Here is an 18,561-nt window from a genome sequence, read left to right as displayed (position 1 = left end):
GAATTCAGTTTTCTTAAATTTACTGAGGCTTGGTTTTTGACCCAAGATGTGATCTGTCCTGGAGAATGTTCTGTGTGCACTTGAGAAGAAAGTGTAATCTGCTGTTTTTGGTTGGAATGTCCTATAAATATCAATTAAATCTATCTGGTCTGTTGTGTCATTTAAAGTTTGTGTTTCCTTATTAATTTTCTGTCTGGATGATCTGTCTATTGGTGTAAGTGATGGATTAAAGTCCCCCACTATTATTGTGTTACTGTCAGTTTCCTCATTTATAGCTGTTAGCAGTTGTCTTATGTATTGAGGTGCTCCTATGTTGGGTGCATATATATTTATAATTGTTATATCTTCTTCTTGGATTGATTCCTTGATCATTATGTAGTGTCCTTCCTTGTCTCTTGTAACATTCTTTATTTTAAAGTCTATTTCATCTGATATGAGTATTGCTACTCCAGCTTTCTTTTGATTTCCATTTGCATGGAATATCTTTTTTCATCCCCTCACTTTCGGTCTATATGTGTCCCTAGGTCTGAAGTGGGTCTCTTGTAGACAGCATATATGTGGGTCTTGTTTTTGTATCCATTCAGCAAGCCTGTGTCTTTTGGTTGGAGCATTTAATCCGTTCACGTTTAACGTAATTATCGATATGTATGTTCCTTTTATCATTTCCTCGTTATGGGTTTGTTTTTGTAGGTCCTTTTCTTCTCTTGTGTTTCCCACTTAGAGAAGTTCCTTTAGCATTTGTTGTAGAGCTGGTTTGTTGGTGCTGAATTCTCTTAGTTTTTGCTTGTCTGTAAAGCTTTTGATTTCTCCATCGTATCTGAATGATATTCTTGCCAGGTAGAGTAATCTTGGTTGTAGGTTCTTCCCTTTCATCACTTTAAATATGTCATGCCACTCCCGTCTGGCTTGTAGAGTTTCTGCTGAGAAATCAGCTGTGAACCTTATGGGAGTTCCCTTGTATGTTATTTGTCATTTTTCCCTTGTTGCTTTCAATAATTTTTCTTTGTCTTTAATTTTTCCAGTTTGGTTACCATGTGTCTCGGCCTGTTTCTCCTTGGGTTTATCCTACCTGTGACTCTCTGCGCTTCCTGGACTTAGGTGGCTATTTCCTTTAGGGAAGTTTTTGACTATAATCTCTTCAGATATTTTCTTGGGTCCTTTCTCTCTCTCTTCTCCTTCTGGGACCGCTGTAATGCATATGTTGTTGCGTTTTATGTTGTCCCAGAGGTCTCTTAGGCTGTCTTCATTTCTTTTCATTCTTTTTTCTTTAGTCTGTTCTGCAGCAGTGAATTCCACCATTCTGTCTTCCAGGTCACTTATCCATCCTTCTGCCTCAGTTATTCTGCTATTGATTCCTTCTAGTGTATTTTTTATTTCAGTTATTGTATTGTTCATCTCTGTTTGTTTGTTCTTTAGTGCCTCTAGGTGTTTGTTCTTTAATTTTTCTAGGTCTTTGTTAAACATTTCTTGCATCTTCTCGATATTTGCCTCCATTCTTTTTCTGAGGTCCTGGATCATCTTCACTGTCATTATTCTGAATTCTTTTTCTGGAAAGTTGCCTATCTCCACTTCATTTAGTTGTTTTTCTGGGGTTTTATCTTGTTGCTTCATCTGGTACATAGCCCTCTGCCTTTTCATCTTGTCTGTCTTTCTGTGAATGTCAGCATATTATTTCTGAAGACTGGATTTTCTCTTAGCCATAGAACAGGTGTAAAATTCAGGAAGTTAACACCGACACATTATTATCTAATCTACTGTCAGTGTTCAGTTATTGTTAGCTGTCCCATTGATGTCCTCCACTGTAATTGTTTCCCTCATCTAGGGTCCTGCGTTGACCTTCGTGGTCACATCTCTTTAATTTCTTTTAATCAGGAATAGTTCCTCATCTTTCGTTTGTGTCTCATGATGTTGACAGTTTTGAAGAGAACAGGGCAGTTATTATTTTGTAGAATATCCCTTATTTGGGTTTGTCTGATGTTTCCTCCTGTTTAGAGTCAGCTTATGATTTATGGGAGTAACGTTGTGTAATGTTACTGAAGCGATGAGTTTCCCTCTTTTTTGTGCATCACGGTGGACAGCACATGATGTCAGTCTGTTTCATTCTTGTTGATGCTGACTTTGGTTCAGATGGTGGCCGCCAGGTTTCTGCACCGTAAAGCTGAACACTTCTCTGTGTAGTTTTCGGGTCACCTGTCCAGAGGAGACTTTTGAGTTTGCCGCCCATAGATTACTCCCACCTGAATTAATTATTAATTTGATAGTCGCAAAATGATGATCTTTTTTCTAACTTGGTTATCCCATGTACATTTAGTCATTGGCGTGTGCTGTAGTGCCTTCCATCTTTTTAAAATTAGTCTCCTTGTTGTGTAGAGAACACTGCCGGCCATTTCCTGCCACATCTTGAAGCTAAGTGGTATTTTCCCTGCTTTTACTCACCTGGAAATATATGTTCGGAGGGGTTAGGTGACATGCCTAAGGCCGGGTGGTTAGTAATGAGTCAGGATTTAAACTCATGTCTGGCAGCCAGATCCCGTGACCATTTGTTATGTCAGAGTTTTGTTTTTGTTGGCTTTTGTATGTAACAAATAATTGTTGAATGAATAACATTAAAACACTCTACTGTAAAGGCAAGTTTTAGAAACTACGTGGAATTGGTTTACTGTTTTTTAATGCACTGTGGGCTTTAGAGGTGGGGAAGGATCGCTTTGTCTTCTCAGCTCACAGTTGAACTATGAGTTGAGTGCCCATGGAGCAGAAGTGAGCGGCAGACAGCGGTGTGCTTTGCTAGGAGGCTCGGAGCATTAGCCTGGCTCCTGCAACTCTTAAAACAGACTGTGTTACATTATTCCAAAATATTTCATAGTCTTATTAAAAATGGCCGAAAGGAAAGCTATAGTAAAACTGTAATTTAAAGGTGGGAGTTAACTTTTCTTGTCCTGAGGATCATGGTCAACAGCAAGTTCCCAATAACCTGTCATGAGTAGGAAGAATTATTTTAGGAAGGTGGAACTGCCTTTCACCACGTCATTCTTACACAACCCCAGGCAGTCTTAGTTTTCCTATGTAGCCAATTACGTTAAAACCACCATCCAAGAGTTTATTAAGACACTTCTTATGTCTTTATATTTTAATGTTCTCAGCATCATGAAAGCTTTGTTTGTCTGGTCCTTGATTATGACAGAAAACCCAGCTTGGTCTGTCTTAAACAGAAGTAATGGTAAAACACAAGCCCATGTGCATCATGTACCGCATGTGAGCCTCGAGCTGGAGCACTCACTTCCAACACACGGCAACTCATTTAACCCTCAGCCACCCTGCTGTCCCCATTCCACAGGTGGTGGTACTTAGACACAGTGGCTAAGTAACTTGCCCAGCATCACACAGCTGGGAAACATTGATTGGAGCATTTATTGGTTTTAAAGCTTGAAATGTCCATGGGGTAGGGCTGGCCTCAGCGGCAGCTTGAGGGGCCTTCAAAGAATCAGTGCCTCATCTTGAAGTTTGCCTTCTCTGTTGCCGTTATTCTCGAGCTTCCCCTCTCCCCTCCTCACTGTAAGCCCAGGCTCCCACCCTCATCCGTGCATGACCGGTCCCTGACCCAGCTGCTAGGATGAGGGGACTTTGGTGCCTGGGCTACAAGCACTTGGAACCATGAGGACTCAGAATTGGAGAGGGTGGGCTCCCAAGGAAATCTGGGATGATGAGGGTGCTGACCCATCAAAAAGAAGCGCTCTCTAAATACCTGTGTACAAAGTCACGCTTTCTTATTATAAATTTAAATTTTAGTAAATATTCCCTGATTGTACTACATGCTAAGATTTGGGCCTCAAACAAACCACTTGCTAATGCTATCCACTCTCTTCATGATTTTGTTCTCTCTGCTACTTCTAGGACTTTTATCTTTGCAGAGCTCCTCTGAAATTTCCTTTCATGATAGACCCTTAACCTGTGTGATTGCTTTAGATGTTCTTACGATGTTAGATTTTTCTTTAGGTCCCAAGGCTCCCAAGAACTTCATTAACTGTTGCAGATAGGGAGCAACTCTGGATTCTGTACAAGAATTAAACTTTTAATTGAGGTATAAAATGCATACAGAAAGGGTACAAACTAGTGAATTTTCACAAAGCTTGTATCTATGTAATTACTCCCAGAAAAATAAATAGAACATTCCATTGACACAGAAGCCGCCGCCACCTGTGCCCCACACGGTTTTAGAATTCCTCACGTGTCCAGAGGGGAATCCAGCAGACTGTGGCTTCTGTTTTCCACTCCTTCCTTTTTCTGGGATCCTGATGCCTACATCTCTAGTTTTTTCTCTCCAGCTCTGAGAGACCACCCCCAGCTCCACTGGTTTATTGCCTCTTAAAGGCTACCTTTTTCTCAGCCTTTTGTCTGGGGCCTGGAATGGGTACATTTCCCAAGGGAGAAAGCAGCCTTAGCTGTCCCTCCCTGGAACGGTCCTTCCTGCTTTTCTCGAGGCCTGGGTGGCTCAATAGGTCACTAATGACTTAGCGTGGGCGTTGGGTGTTTGGTTTGGTTTGGTATGTTATCTGGCTTTTCTGGTTAGTCTGGGCAGGAGAGTTGATCTGCTGCCAGTTTTTGGTTTTTTTGTTTGTTTTGTTTTTTTTTAAGGCAGTTTTTTTAGAGCACTTTTAGATTCATAGTACAGTTGAGAGGAAAGTATAGAGATCCCATATCCCCTGTGCCTCCACATATGCACAGCTTCTCGCACCATCAGCATCCCTTGCCAGAGTGGTACCTTTGTTACAATCAACAGACCTGCATTGACATCATTGTTACCTTAAGTCCATAGTTTACATGAGGGTTCACTCTTGGTGGTGTACATTCTGTGGGTGTGGGCAAGTGTGTAATGACATGTATCCACCATTATAGGATCAGACAGAGTAGCTGCACAGCCCTAAAAATCTGTTTGCTCTGTCTCGTCATCCCTCCCTCTCCACTAACCCCCGGTGCCTGCTTTTTTTACTGCCTCCATAGTTTTATCTTTTCCATCGTCAGGATCATACAGTACGCAGCTTTTTCAGATTGGCTTCTTTCACTTAGTGATATGCGTTTAAGGTTCCTCCATGGCTTTCAGTGCCTTGCTGGCTCATCTCATTTTAGTGCCTAGTGACAGTCACTGTCTGGATGGACCACGGTTTATTTATCCCTTCACCTACTGAAGGACATACTGGTTGCTTCCAAGTTTTGGCAATTCCCAGTAAAGCTGCTGTAAGCATGCGTGTGGGGGGTTTTGTGTGGAAGTAAGTTTTCAGCTCCTTTGGGTGAATACCAAGGAAGCCTGATTGCTGGATGGAATGGTAAGGGTACGTTTAGTTTTGGAAGAGACTGCCACACTGCCTTCCGACGTGACTGCACCATTCTGCGTTCCCACCAGCAGTGAGGGAGAGTTACTGTTGCTCCACGTTCTCGCCAGCATTTGCTGTTGTCAGTGTTCCAGTTTTTGGCCATTCTAAAGGTGTGTAGTGGTATCTCACTGTTGTTTAATTTGCATTTGCCTGATGACATTATGTAGAGCATGTTTTCATATGCTTATTTGCCATCTGTATATCTCCTTTGATGAGGTGTCTGTTGAGGTCTTTGGCCTATCTTTTAATCAGGTTGTTTGTTTTCTTATTATTGAGTTTTAAGAGTTTTTTGTGAATTTGTGTAGCAGTTCTTGCAGATGTGTCTTTTGCAAACATTTCTCCCTGTCTGTGGCTTGTCTTCTAATTCTCTTGACATTGTTTTTCACAGAGCAGTTTATATTTTAGTGAAATCCAACTTACCCATTTTCTCTTTCATGGATTGTCCACCAGTTACTTTTTTTTTTTTTTTTTTTTTTCCGGTATGCGGGCCTGTCTCTGTTGTGGCCTCTCCCGTTGCGGAGCACAGGCTCCAGACGCGCAGGCTCAGCGGCCATGGCTCACGGGCCCAGCCGCTCCGCGGCATGCGAGATCTTCCTGGACCAGGGCACGAACTCGTGTCCCCTGCATCGGCAGGCGGACTCTCAACCACTGCGCCACCAGGGAAGCCCACCAGTTACTTTTTAAAGAGGGTGTTCATTTGTTTTCTTGTTTAGTTTGGTGTTTATTTTGCTTATCTTCTCCTTAGTCTTTCTTTGACCACCATATTTAAAAAGAAACCTTCCATTCTCAGTCCTCTTTTCTACTTAATTTTTCCTCATAACACTTGTTGCTACCTGGAATTGTATGATTATTTGTGATATTTTATATTTATTTGTATGTCTCCTCTGCTGGAATATACAGTTCATGAAGTTAGGGACCTTGTCTGCCATGTTTTCTGCTGTATTCCCAGCCCTTAAAGCAATTCATGGGATGTCGAAGATGCTCAGAGATTTATTAAAGAAATGAATAGATGTGTGCTTCTTTCTCAGGTGTATGACTTGTGTGTGGAGGGGGAAACATGATGGAGGCGAGTGCAGATGTCATAGGTACACACTGGGGCCTGCCTGCCCTTCAGAGAAGTTACTGTAGCTTCTTCCCTCATCACCACCACCATCTTTCCCATTTTAAAATTTATTTTATTTATTTATTTTTGGCTGTGTTGGGTCTTCGCTGCTGTGTGTGGGCTTTGTCTAGTTGTGACAAGCAGGAGCTACTCTTCGTTGCGGTGTGCGGGCCTCTCATTGCGATGGCCTCTCTTGTTGCGGAGCACGGGCTCTAGGCACACGGGCTTCAGTAGTTGTGGCACGTGGGCTCAGTAGTTGTGGCTTGCGGGCTCTAGAGCGCAGGCTCAGTAGCTGTGGCTCACAGGCTTAGTTGCTCCGCCACATGTGGGATCTTCCTGGACCAGGGCTCAAACCCATGTCTGCTGCATTGGCAGGCGGATTCTTAACCACTGTGCCACCACGGAAGCCCTGTACATTTTGTCTGTATGATTTTGACTGCTCTTAAGTACCTCGTATCAGTGGAATCATGCAGTGTTTGTCCTTTTGTGACTGGCTTATTTCACTGAGCACAGTGTCTTCAGGGTTCATCCATGTTGTAGCAGGTCAGAATTTCCTTCCTTTTTAAGTCTGAATAATATTCCATCATATGGATATGCCACATTTTGCTTATCCATCCATCTCTCAGTGGACACTTGGGTTGCTTCCACATTTTAGCTACTGTGAACGATGCTGCTATGAACATGAGTGTACAAATGTCTTATCGAGACCCTGATTTCAGCTTTGGGGGGTATATATCTGGAAGTGGAATTGCTGGATCATGCGATAATTCTGTTTTTAATCTTTTGAGGAAGTGACACTAGCTCCACCATTTTACATTCCCACCAGTAGTGCACAGGGTTCCATTTCTACATATCCTCACCAACGTTTGTTACTTCCTGTTTGTTTGTTTGTTTGTTTTTACATAGTAGCTATTCTAATTGGTGTGAGGGGTACCTCATTGTAGTTTTTTTTTTTTTTTTTCCCCACGGTACGTGGGCCTCTCACTGTTGTGGCCTCTCCCATTGCGGAGCACAGGCTCTGGACGCGCAGGCTCAGCGGCCATGGCTCACAGGCCCAGCCGCTCCGCGGCATGTGGGATCTTCCTGGACCGGGGCACGAACCCGCGTCCCCTGCATCGGCAGGTGGACTCTCTCAACCACTGCGCCGCCAGGGAAACCCCCTCATTGTAGTTTTGATTTACATTTTCCCTGATGATTAATGTTGTTGAGCATCTTTTCTTGTGTTTATTGTCTGTTTGCATATCTTCTTTGGAGACTTTCAAGTCCTTTTCCCATTTTTGAATCTGGTTGTTTTGTTGTTGTTGAGTTTAGAAGTTCTCTATAGGTTCTGGATATTAACCCCTTATCAGATACATGATTTGCAAATATTTCCGGGGTTTGCCTTTTCACTGTGTTCATCGTGTCTTTCAGTGCATGAAATTTAAAATTTTTCATGGAGCCCAGTTTGTCTATTTTTTATTTTGTTACCTGTGTCTTTGGTGTCACATCCAAGAAATCTTTGCCAAATGCAATGCTGAGAAGCTTTGCCCTATGTTTCTTCCAAGAGTTTTATAGTTTTAGCTTTTATGCATAGGTCTTTGATCCATTTTGAGTTAACTTTTATATTTGGTATGTGGTAAGACTCAAATTCCATTCTTCTGCATGTGGGTGTCTAGTTTTCCCAGCACCATTTGTTGAAGAGACTGTCCTTTCCTCATTGAATGCTCTTGACACACTTGTTGAAAATAATTTGAGCATATATGTGAGGGTCTGTTACTGGGCTGTCTGTTCTAGTCTTTGGTCTATATACCTATCTTTATGCCAGTACCTCACTGTCTTGACTTTTGTAGCTTTGTTGCAGTTTCTTTTAAATCCCTGATTAATTGTATCTTCTACCTCAGAGTCCATCATTCTAGAAATGTAGCTGGGTTATTGCACTTTCTGGTTTTGCCCACAGGTTAAATAAGAATAATCCTTGTACTGATTGCTAGTTGAGTTGGATCATTTCTGTATTCAACAAAACTTGTTCTTTCAGCCCACTTGTAACCTACTTTACAGTATATCCCCATTAGTGTAGCATTTCACTGCTTGGAAAAGCTAGCATTTGCAGTGTTTTCCTTTAACAATAACAGTGGACCCATCCTGGGTTCCTCAGGTGTCTTGCTGCATATACTGTATTTCAACAATCATTCACTCAATAGACATTAATTTAAATTAACTTTACACATAAGGAGTGTGAAAAAAAATTGAGAGTAGGAGTTAGTACTAATGGTGGGTGCACAAGTTCATGTCCACAGACTCCCTCAGATAGTGAAAGGGGTGGGGGTGGGTTTGGTAAAATCTTTTCATGGAATAGAGAAGATGTTTTGAATATCAGTACTGCATTTAATGCCTGGGTTTTTACTCACCACATGAATGGCCATGACGTGCTTGCTAGACAGCAGCAAGCACCAGGACTGCAGAGATGACTGGTGTGGGGGGTGGGCTCTGGGAGACGGCCATCAGGTTCGGGTCTGTGATGTGCTCTGGCTGTGCACAGTCCGGGACGTGGGCCTGGGGGGCAGCGGCGGCGGGAACCACAGGCAAGATCACGGTTGAACAGCCGTGAAGGAAGAAGAAAAGGCGGGTGCGTGCGAGGTCACAGGAGCAGGAAGGGACCTGATACTGGGAGGCCAGAGGAGGATAGGGAGGGAGAGGGAGGAGATTAGACCGAGAGAGGCGAGCAGGAAGCTGAGTCCAAAGAACCTGATGTGCTCTGCTGGAGGATTTGTATTTTAGTCCTGGAGACAAAAAGACCCATTGCTATATTTAGTCAGCAGTACCAAATGGCAAGCATGGTAATGGGTGATCGGGTTGGGCAACTGAAAGCAGGGAGGCCAATGAGGAACTTGTTGGCTGAAGACCTAGTAGGAAAAAAAAAGGATGCACTTAACCTGAAGTTCTCATTTAATTGGCGCTATTCATTTTTTAGAGGCAGTTTACAGTTCCTTTGAGCAGTGAGAAGTGCATTTATTACTGAGGCCTTTCCTCAGATTCTGGCTATATCTTTCATTCACAAGCAACCAAAAATTTGGTGTAAATCGCCTTAATTGGAAAAAAAGAAAGTCTCGTACAGCTGCAAGTCCAGAATGAGGACTGGCCCTGCCTGGCTCAGCTCAGAGCTCACAGTGTCATTAGGGCGACCGCCTGCCTCCCAGCACCAGCTTGGTTTTGCGGCCACTGCTGGGGACTGGAGGGCGAATGACAACGAGCACGTTTCCAGCATCCTGCGCTCACACTGCAGAGGGTGTGTTCCCTGCATTCCCAGCAGAAATCTTGTGTGGAGGGCCCATTTTCAAGTGCTCATTTCTCATTGGTCACGTGCCTCTCTCTGAGCCAGTCTTCGTGGCCAGAGGGACTAAGGCCCACAGATGGGAGTGGCATTAGTCCCATTCAGACTCTTGGTGGTTTGGTTTTTCAGGACTCTTGTTAATGGGAAGCTGTGGGAGGCGGGTGCCCCGCAGCGAACAGCAGTCGTTGATTCCAGCTGCATTTCACAATGCCCTGGTCTTTTCCTTCCTCCAGTTCTCAGTTTCCTTTTTGATAGGAGACGGCAAGACAAAGTCAATCAAAACTCTAGCCTTATGTTACCTCACAGTAGTGTCTAGAAAAGCGCCTGACAGTAGATTCTCGGCCTGAAAAGTCCTTTAGCCACATCTTCTTTTGGTGCTTAATAATTGTGCTCTGTCTTTAAGATTATGACTTTGAAGAATCATACTTGATTTGCTGAGTTTACCTAGTAAATATTTGACACATGCATAATATTATATGTTTATGTCTAAGTGGACTTTTAATTAGTATAGCACAGAAAATATAGCAAGTAAAATAGAAATATCTTGAGCTTTTTTATACTGTGTTCTTTTAAGGTCTAATTATTAGTTCAATGCTAATGGTTAATGAATAAGTCATAACGCATTCACACAGTACATGAAGGCAGAAAAAAATAGAATAAGGGAGCTCTCAAATACAGTAAGTGGCAAGAACAGGATGCATAAAAATATATCTAGTATACTAGTGTTGGTATAGCTTTTGCTATAGACTTGATGGTGTTTCTTAATGGATTCAGCCTAAAATTGCAAGGCAAAGTAGCACATATAGGCAAAATTTGTAATGTGGTAAAGTCATTCTAACAGCTAACATTGTTTGAATCACAAATAATGTCAAGTTGCTTTATGCATTTTCATTATGTCAAAAGTTAAAACAAGAAGCAAAATCTCCATTCCCACACAAATTTGCACTGGATATGTTGTCCAAGGTCAAACTGCAGTTCTAGCAGCATTTTTCACACCTTGACACAGTGCAAAGGAAATGTCTGCATCTCAGAATCTGTTTAACTTCAGTGAGAAGCTCCCACCTAACTTTCACTTGGGAGTGATTGATCTGCAATATGATGACATGCTAAAAGGCACGTATCGGTCTTCCCTGGTGGCGCAGTGGTTGAGAGTCCCCCTGCCGATGCAGGGGACACGGGTTCGTACCCCGGTCCGGGAAGATCCCACATGCCGCAGAGCGGCTGGGCCCGTGAGCCGTGGCCACTGAGCCTGCGTGTCCGGAGCCTGTGCTCTGCAGCGGGAGAGGCCACAACAGTGAGAGGCCCGCGTACCACAAAAAAAAAAAAAAAATGTACGTATCAAGGGAAGAAGCTAACAGAATTTTATAAATTCCTTCTAAGCAATTAATCTGTTCCGTTGAACCCATGCCTGTGGATTAATATCAGTAAAGACATTTTCAAAGATGAAATACGTAAAATCTTAAAAATCAGCATTAACAGGGTAGTTAGGTAAGAACCAAAAAAGACATCTAGATTGGAAAGGAAGAACGAAAACTATCTCTATTGACATACTGACGTGGTGTTGTGTATAGAAAATCCTAAGGAATGAAATTAAGAAAATTCCATTTACAATAGTATGAAAAAGAATAAAATATGTAGGAATAAATTTAACAAAAGAAGTGTAAGACTTGCACACTAAAAATTATAAAACATCATTGACAGAAATCAAAGAGATCTAATAAATGGAAAGACATCCCATGTTCATGATCAGAAGACTTAATATTGTTAACATAGCAGTGCTCCCCAAACTGATCTGCAGATTCAAGGCAATCCCTATCAGAATCCCAGCTACCTTTGTTGCAGAAGTTGGCAACTGATCCTAAAATTCATACGGAATGCAAGGGACCCAGAATAGCCAAAAGAATTTGAAAAAAGAAGAACAAAGTTGGAGGACTAACGCTTCCCAGTTTTAAAACTTATTGCAAGGCTCCTGTAAGCAAGATGGTTTGATCCTGGCATACATATGGCTGGCCGTATGTAATGGAACTGAGAATTCAGAAATAAACCTTTGTAGTTTCCAGCAAGACCATTCAATGGGGGAAAGAATGGTCTTCAACAAAAGGTGCTGGGACAACAGGATAACCACGTGTAAAAGGATGAAGTTGGACTCCTGTCTCATACCACATGCAAATATTAACTCACAATGGATTATAGACCTAAATATAAGAGCTAAAAGTATAAAACGTAGGAGAAGACATAAGAGTAAATCTTCATGACTTGTATTAGGCAGTGGTTTCTTAGATACCAAAGCATAAGCAGCCAAAGAAGATATCAATGTATTAACTTCCTCACAGTGAAAAGCTTTTATACCTCAAAGGGTATCATCAAGAAAGTGAAAAGACAACCCATAGAATTAGATAAAATAGGGACTTCCCTGGTGGTCTAGTGGTAAAAAATCCGCCTTCCATTGCAGAGGACTCAGGTTCGATCCCTGGTCAGGGAACTCAGATCCCACATGCCGTGAGGCAACTAAGCCTGCGCGCATCTAGAGAGCCCGCCTGCCGCACACTACAGAGCGTGCCACAGCTAGAGAGAGAAAACCCACACGCCACAACTAGAAAGAAGCCCACGCCGTGACAAAAGATCCTGCATGCCTCAGCGGAGATCCCGTGTACCACAACTAAGACCCGACGCAGCCAAAATAATAATAATAATAATAAAGAAAATAAATAAAATGAACATTAAAAAAACGAATTAGATAAAATAGTTGTAAATCATTTATATCTGATAAAGGATATGTATTCAGAATAGATGATTTAAAAATGGGCAAAAGATTTGAATAGACATTTGTCCAAAGAAGATATGCAAATGGCCAATAAGCACCTTAAAAGATGCTTAACTTCATTGGTCATTAGGGAAAATGATGAGATACCACTTCATCCTCACTAGGATGGCTAAAATAAAAAGCACAGACAATAACAAATGTTGGTGAGGATGTAGAGAAATTAGAATCCTCATATACTTCTGGTGTGATTGTAAAATGGTATAGCTGCTTTGAAGAATAGTCCGGCAGCTCTTCAGAAGGTTGAATATAGAGTTACCATGTGACCCAGCAATTCCACTCCTAGGTATATCCCCAACAAGATTGAAAATATGTGTGCATACAAAAACTCGTATATGAACATTCACAGCAGTATTATTCACAATAACCGAAAGGTGAGAACAATCCAGATATCTGTCAGTGGATGAATGGATAAACAAAGTGTGGTACATCCATGCAGTGAAATATTATTTAGTCATAAAAGGGAATGAAGTACTGATACATGCCACAACACGGATGAGCCTTTAAAACGTTACACCAAACAAAAGAAGCCAGGCAGGAAAGGATATGGATTGTATAATTCTATTTATATGAAATGTCTAGCATAGGAAAATCTATAGAGACAACAGATTAGTAGTTACCAGTGACTTGGGAGAGAGAGGAATGGGAAGTAACCGCTAGTGGGTACAGGGCTTCTTTTTGGGGTGATGAAAAATGTTTCAAAATAAGGTAATGGCGGGACTTCCCTGGTGGCGCAGTGGTTAAGAATCCGCCTGCCAATGCAGGGGACACGGGTTCGATCTCTAGTCTGGGAAGATCCCACATGCCGCGGAGCAACTAGGCCTGTGCGCCACAACTACTGAGCCCGCGAACCACGACTACTGAGCCCGCGAGCCACAACTACTGAGGCCCACATGCCTAGAGCCCGAACTCTGAAACAAGAGAAGCCACCGCAGTGAGAAGCCCACGCACCGCAATGAAGAGTAGCCCCCGCTCGCCACAACTAGAGAAAGCCTGCGTGGGCAACAAAGACCCAACGCAGCCAAAAATAAATAAATTTAAAGGAAAATAAGATAATGGTTTTGTTGCATAACCCTGTGAATTATACTAAAAACCACTGAATTGTATATTTAAAAAGCAAATTTTATGGTATGTGACAGACAAAGCGAGTGCCAGACACGTGTTCTAGGTGAAGAGCTACAGGAACTCTTCTCATTTCTCGATTCTTGACTTACGAGTATTCCATTAAAAAAAACAAACAAAAAACTTTCGACTGTTAAAGGAGTATGACCTAGTTACAAGAAAAGTTATAGATTCCTGTTCCTGCTCACCAAGAGACAAGCTCCTTGGTGGCCTCTTAGTACATTTCTCTCAGACATTTTAATGCCCATTAATAGGTGTGCATGTGTATTTTAACCAAAAATGAGATCATACTGTTGTATAAACTACTTCTCTTATATGTATTGTGAGTAGCTTCCCATGTCAGTAAATACACTTCATAATCTCTTTAATGGCTGTAATATCTAATTGCCTGGATGAATTATAACTTATTAACCAAGTCCTCTTTATTTGACATTTAGGTTTTTTCTACATGTTTGCAGTTATTGACAGCTATATGATCAACATCACTGTAGCTAAATCTATGCACACTTTGGTGATTTTTTTTCCTTAGGCTAAATTCCCGGAAGTAGAATTATTGATCAAAAATACATATGCATGTTTAAGATATTTGATATGTATTGTCAAACTGCCCTCAAGAAGGACTGTGTGTCCATGTGAATTTTGAAAGTCCCTCCTGCCTGTATAATAAAACTTTATTTGGACCTTTGAATGTGTTATTAACCCTGCTGAGCTTTAATATAGCTGCAGTAGTGGACTTCCACTAGTGGACCACCAGTGGACTTACCTGGTGGTCCAGTGGGTAGGACTCCATGCTCCCAACGTGGGGGGCCCGGGTTCAATCCCTCGTTAGGGAACTAGATCCTGCATGCCACAACTAAAAGATCTCGCATGCTGTAACTAAGACCTGGTACAGCCAAAATAAATAAATATTAAAAACATATATATATATATATATATATATATATAGCTTCAGTAGAGAAACATGTTTATAATGCTGAGTAAAGAGAAAGCCAGTCTCAGCAACTCAAACAGAAAGGAGTCCTGTTTTCAGTAATTACACAGAACTTTTCTACCTTCTTTGTTTTATACGCTGTGAATAGAGGAAAATTATAACATTTTCCTCTGTCTTCAGAAGCTTCAAATCTACATTGTTATGGTTCTGTTTCTGCTCCTGTGAAAGGACAAGCTCTATCTCCAGAAGATATCACTGATAAGGAACGTCAGGTTTCAGGTGTTGTCCAGCCAAACACATTAGATAAATGGAAATATACTGAGAGTTCTTACTTGGCCATCAAGCACATTTTCCCTTGGCAAATGGAATTGACACCACTCAGCCAGCAAATATGTTTTTCGGGTTCACAAGATCTGCAAACATGCCCAAGAAATAAAGTAAAAAGTGTGTTAATCATGATGAGGATAGAGGGGAGGGGTCCTCCCACTCTTATCTGGTGGCATGAAAGTAATTTTATGTATTTGATCACAGTAAAGATTGGCTACACAGTTGATGGTGTATGATTTGATCCAAGAGATCTTTTGAATTTATTATTATTGTGCTTTTCCTTTCTTCCATCTCATTCATTAATTCATATCTATTTCCTGAGGGCCCACTGTAGGCCAAATATTCTTCTAAGGAGTTTTCTTAATTTTGCCTTTGTCTTTCATTCTAATCTTTTTTCCCCCTCTTGTCTGTCCACTGGTTTTAATAATAATTTACCAAATGAAGGGCAAAATGAAGTGGCAAAGCAATTAAAAATACTCAAGTCCCAGTTTAGGGAGGTAAAGTAAACCTACATCTTGGAATATTGTATAACCAAAGAATTTGTAGTAACATGGGGGTAATGTTTACAATATAAGTTAAGTACAAAATTGTACAAATAGTGTGAATCCAATCATGTGTGTTTTTGTTTTTTGTTTTTGCGGTACGCGGGCCTCTCACCGTTGTGGCCTCTCCTGTTGCAGAGCACAGGCTCCGGACGAGAAGGCCCAGCGGCCACGGCTCACGGGCCCAGCCGCTCCGCGGCGTGTGGGATCTTCCCGGACCAGGGTACGAACCCGTGTCCCCTGCATCGACAGGCGGACTCCCGACCACTGCGCCACCAGGGAAGCCCCAATCATGTGTTTTTTTAAAGCATGTGAAAAAGACCAAATGAAGCAGACCAAATTGTTATAATTTTCGCTGGGTGGTAGGATCGTGGATGATTTGCTTTCTTCCTGCTTTTCCAGTTTTCCTTAGTTTTTATAACAGGCATATATAATCAAGGGGAAAACAAGCTTAAAATACATAAAATATTTTATATCTGTTGTTTTTTAGACTGCAAGATATAGGAATGAACCATTCGCCTGTTAAATGTTAAAATCTGCTAGTAAGGGACTTACTTCCCTGGCGGTCCAGTGGTTAGGACTTTGCCCGTCAACTGCACGGGGCACGGGTTCAATTCCTGGTCTGGGAGCTAGGATCCTGTATGCCGTGTGGCGCGGCGGGGAAGAAAAGAAAATCTGCTGGTAACATGAGCAGTCATTATTGACGAGTGGGAAGTACAGGAAAGAGGACATTTAATTGTGTGTATAGTTTAGAATTTATACTGAAATTTAAATGATAACACTTGAATTTACATGTGAATGAGTTTATTAGCATTTTCTATAAATATAAATGGGTCAGATTTATCGAGATCATAAATCCTAAGTAATAATTACTTCAGTAACAGATATCGAAATAATGGATTAGGACTTCCCTGGTGGCGCAGCGGTCGGGAGTCCGCCTGCCGATGCAGGGGACGCGGGTCCGCGCCCCGGTCCGGGAGGATCCCACGTGCCGCGGGGCGGCTGGGCCCGTGAGCCGTGGCCGCTGCGCCTGCGCGTCCGGAGCCTGTGCTCCGCGACGGGAGAGGCCACAACGGTGAGAGGCCCGCGTGCCGCAAAAAAACAACAACAACAAAAAAAATGGATTATTCTGAAGTGCTCTGATTGACAGTGTCCTATGGTCTCTTAATTTATTCGTGTGTACCGATTTGTGAATGAAAATAGTTTGGTAGGGGAATATATGTGTAAGTATGTGGGGAATAATAGTGTTTGAAACTTGTTATTCAGCGTTGATCATTGAAACTCGTCCATTCTTATTTTAGGAGAATGACATCTTCCTGGGCTGGGAAAAAGGAGCTTATAAGAAATGGGGAAAGAGTAAGAAAAAGTGCTCAGATCTAACTTTAGAAGAAATGAAAAAACAGGCTGCTGTCCAGTGTCTTCGATCTGCTTCTGATGAAGTAAGTTTGCATTTGATTTCCAATACTTAGGGGAGAAAAAAAGGCGGTGTGTCTTAAAAGTTTACTGATAGTACATCTTAACCAAAAAAACCTTAGAAAAGTAAAGTACTCATTATCTCACCACCGTTACGTAAACATTGCCATGTTTTCCTTTATAGTATTTTTCTATATATATTGAGTTTTATATAATACATTCTTTTTTATGTACTATTGTAATTGGAGAATACATAAAATTTTATATATATTTCTCCCCATTTAACATGTATTTCATTTTGTTATTATTGATACATTATCTTTATTCTTTTTAGTGGCTAAGTTACGTTTCATCAAGTAATATTCCAGTAGCCGCCTAATATATTCTTTATTACTGGATATTTAGATTGCTCTTGGTTTTTTGTTATGCTTTCCAGAATATTTTCATGCGTGGCTTTTTCCATGGTATATATGTATATATTTTGGATACATTGCTAGAAGTGGGAAAACAGTTCTAACATTAAGAACACTATGTTTGCTTGATTCATTATTTTTTGTTTGTTTTTAAGGAAAATAGTATAAGATTGTTTTAGTGACCTTTTAACGTTTCATGTAAAATATTTCTTATGTCCTTCAGCATCCTGAACTAACGCCATAGTTTTAGAGCATAATCGCTATTTAAATTAATACTCTGATTCTTTGTTGCTCACTATAAGATAAAATCTCTGCGATCATAACTGCTTGGAAAATTATTTTGCTTTTACCATGCTATTTGAGATAGTGTGCTTTAAGCACCTTTACAGTTCAAAGTTAAATTGAGAAGATTCATACAAGGTGTGGTGGAGAGAAGCTTCCGACCTGCAGAAACTTCCTTCCTAAATTATCAAGCGGTCTGATGTTGGGGGTAACCAGCTTTGCTGCATTTGATAATCTGCAGAAGTTCTATCTTGTCTCCCACCTACCACACATGGCCGTGAAAGCTTGTTCAGTGCCTCCCAGCTGTGTGTTCTCATCCTGCTCAGAGTTGTCTGTGGGAGCCCGACTCCCTGGCCTGTGCCCATGGTACCTGGTGCCTACCCTCACATCCTAAATGCAGTTGTGCATTTCTGTCTTCCCTTCACGACTGTGCTCCTTGGACGCCAGGACTGTGAGTTCCCCATCTTTGCATCTCCTGGTGCCTAGCAGAGTGAGTGCCTGTTGTGTAGAAGGTACTGCATTTCTCTTGAATTAGTTGAACCTCAGTTTCCAAAGCGTCTTCCACTTTCATCCAGTCCTTCTTTTTCCCCTTCCCACTGTTTTCCTCTCCCTCACCTCTTGGATTTTTTTTTAACTTCTGATTTCTTGAAGCTGCTGCCTCATAGACTATGGGATAGGAATTTGGAAGTTACCACTCATGTGGTTATCTTAGGTACCTTTTTGTTACAAAGAGAAGGAACATAATTAACCTAGTTTAGGAGAAAATGGAAATATACATAAAGGTTACAGGAATATCTCACTGAAACCCAGTGCTGGAAATGCAGCAGCCTGGGGAGTGACCTGAACTGGGAACCAAATGATTGGCAGCCGAAGTCATTTTCTCTAATGACCCACAGTCTCTCATTTGCTTCTCTCTGTGCTTCTGGGTC

General features: G+C 41.6%; 1 protein-coding gene across 2 annotated transcripts in view; it reads left to right on the top strand.

The window, feature by feature from the left end:
- The window catches only part of KIAA0232 (KIAA0232 ortholog), a 91,749-nt gene that overhangs the window by 40,777 nt on the left and 32,411 nt on the right, over positions 1-18,561 (top strand). For both annotated transcript variants that reach the window (XM_032633311.1, XM_032633310.1), the window contains exon 3: positions 16,826-16,963. In XM_032633311.1, coding sequence (XP_032489202.1) covers positions 16,826-16,963 — 138 coding nt within the window. The remainder of the gene's footprint in view (positions 1-16,825; positions 16,964-18,561) is intronic.

The sequence above is a fragment of the Phocoena sinus genome, chromosome 5 (assembly GCF_008692025.1).
Source record: "Phocoena sinus isolate mPhoSin1 chromosome 5, mPhoSin1.pri, whole genome shotgun sequence".
Taxonomy (NCBI): Eukaryota; Metazoa; Chordata; class Mammalia; order Artiodactyla; family Phocoenidae; genus Phocoena; species Phocoena sinus.
This window is presented reverse-complemented; position numbering and strand designations above follow the sequence as displayed.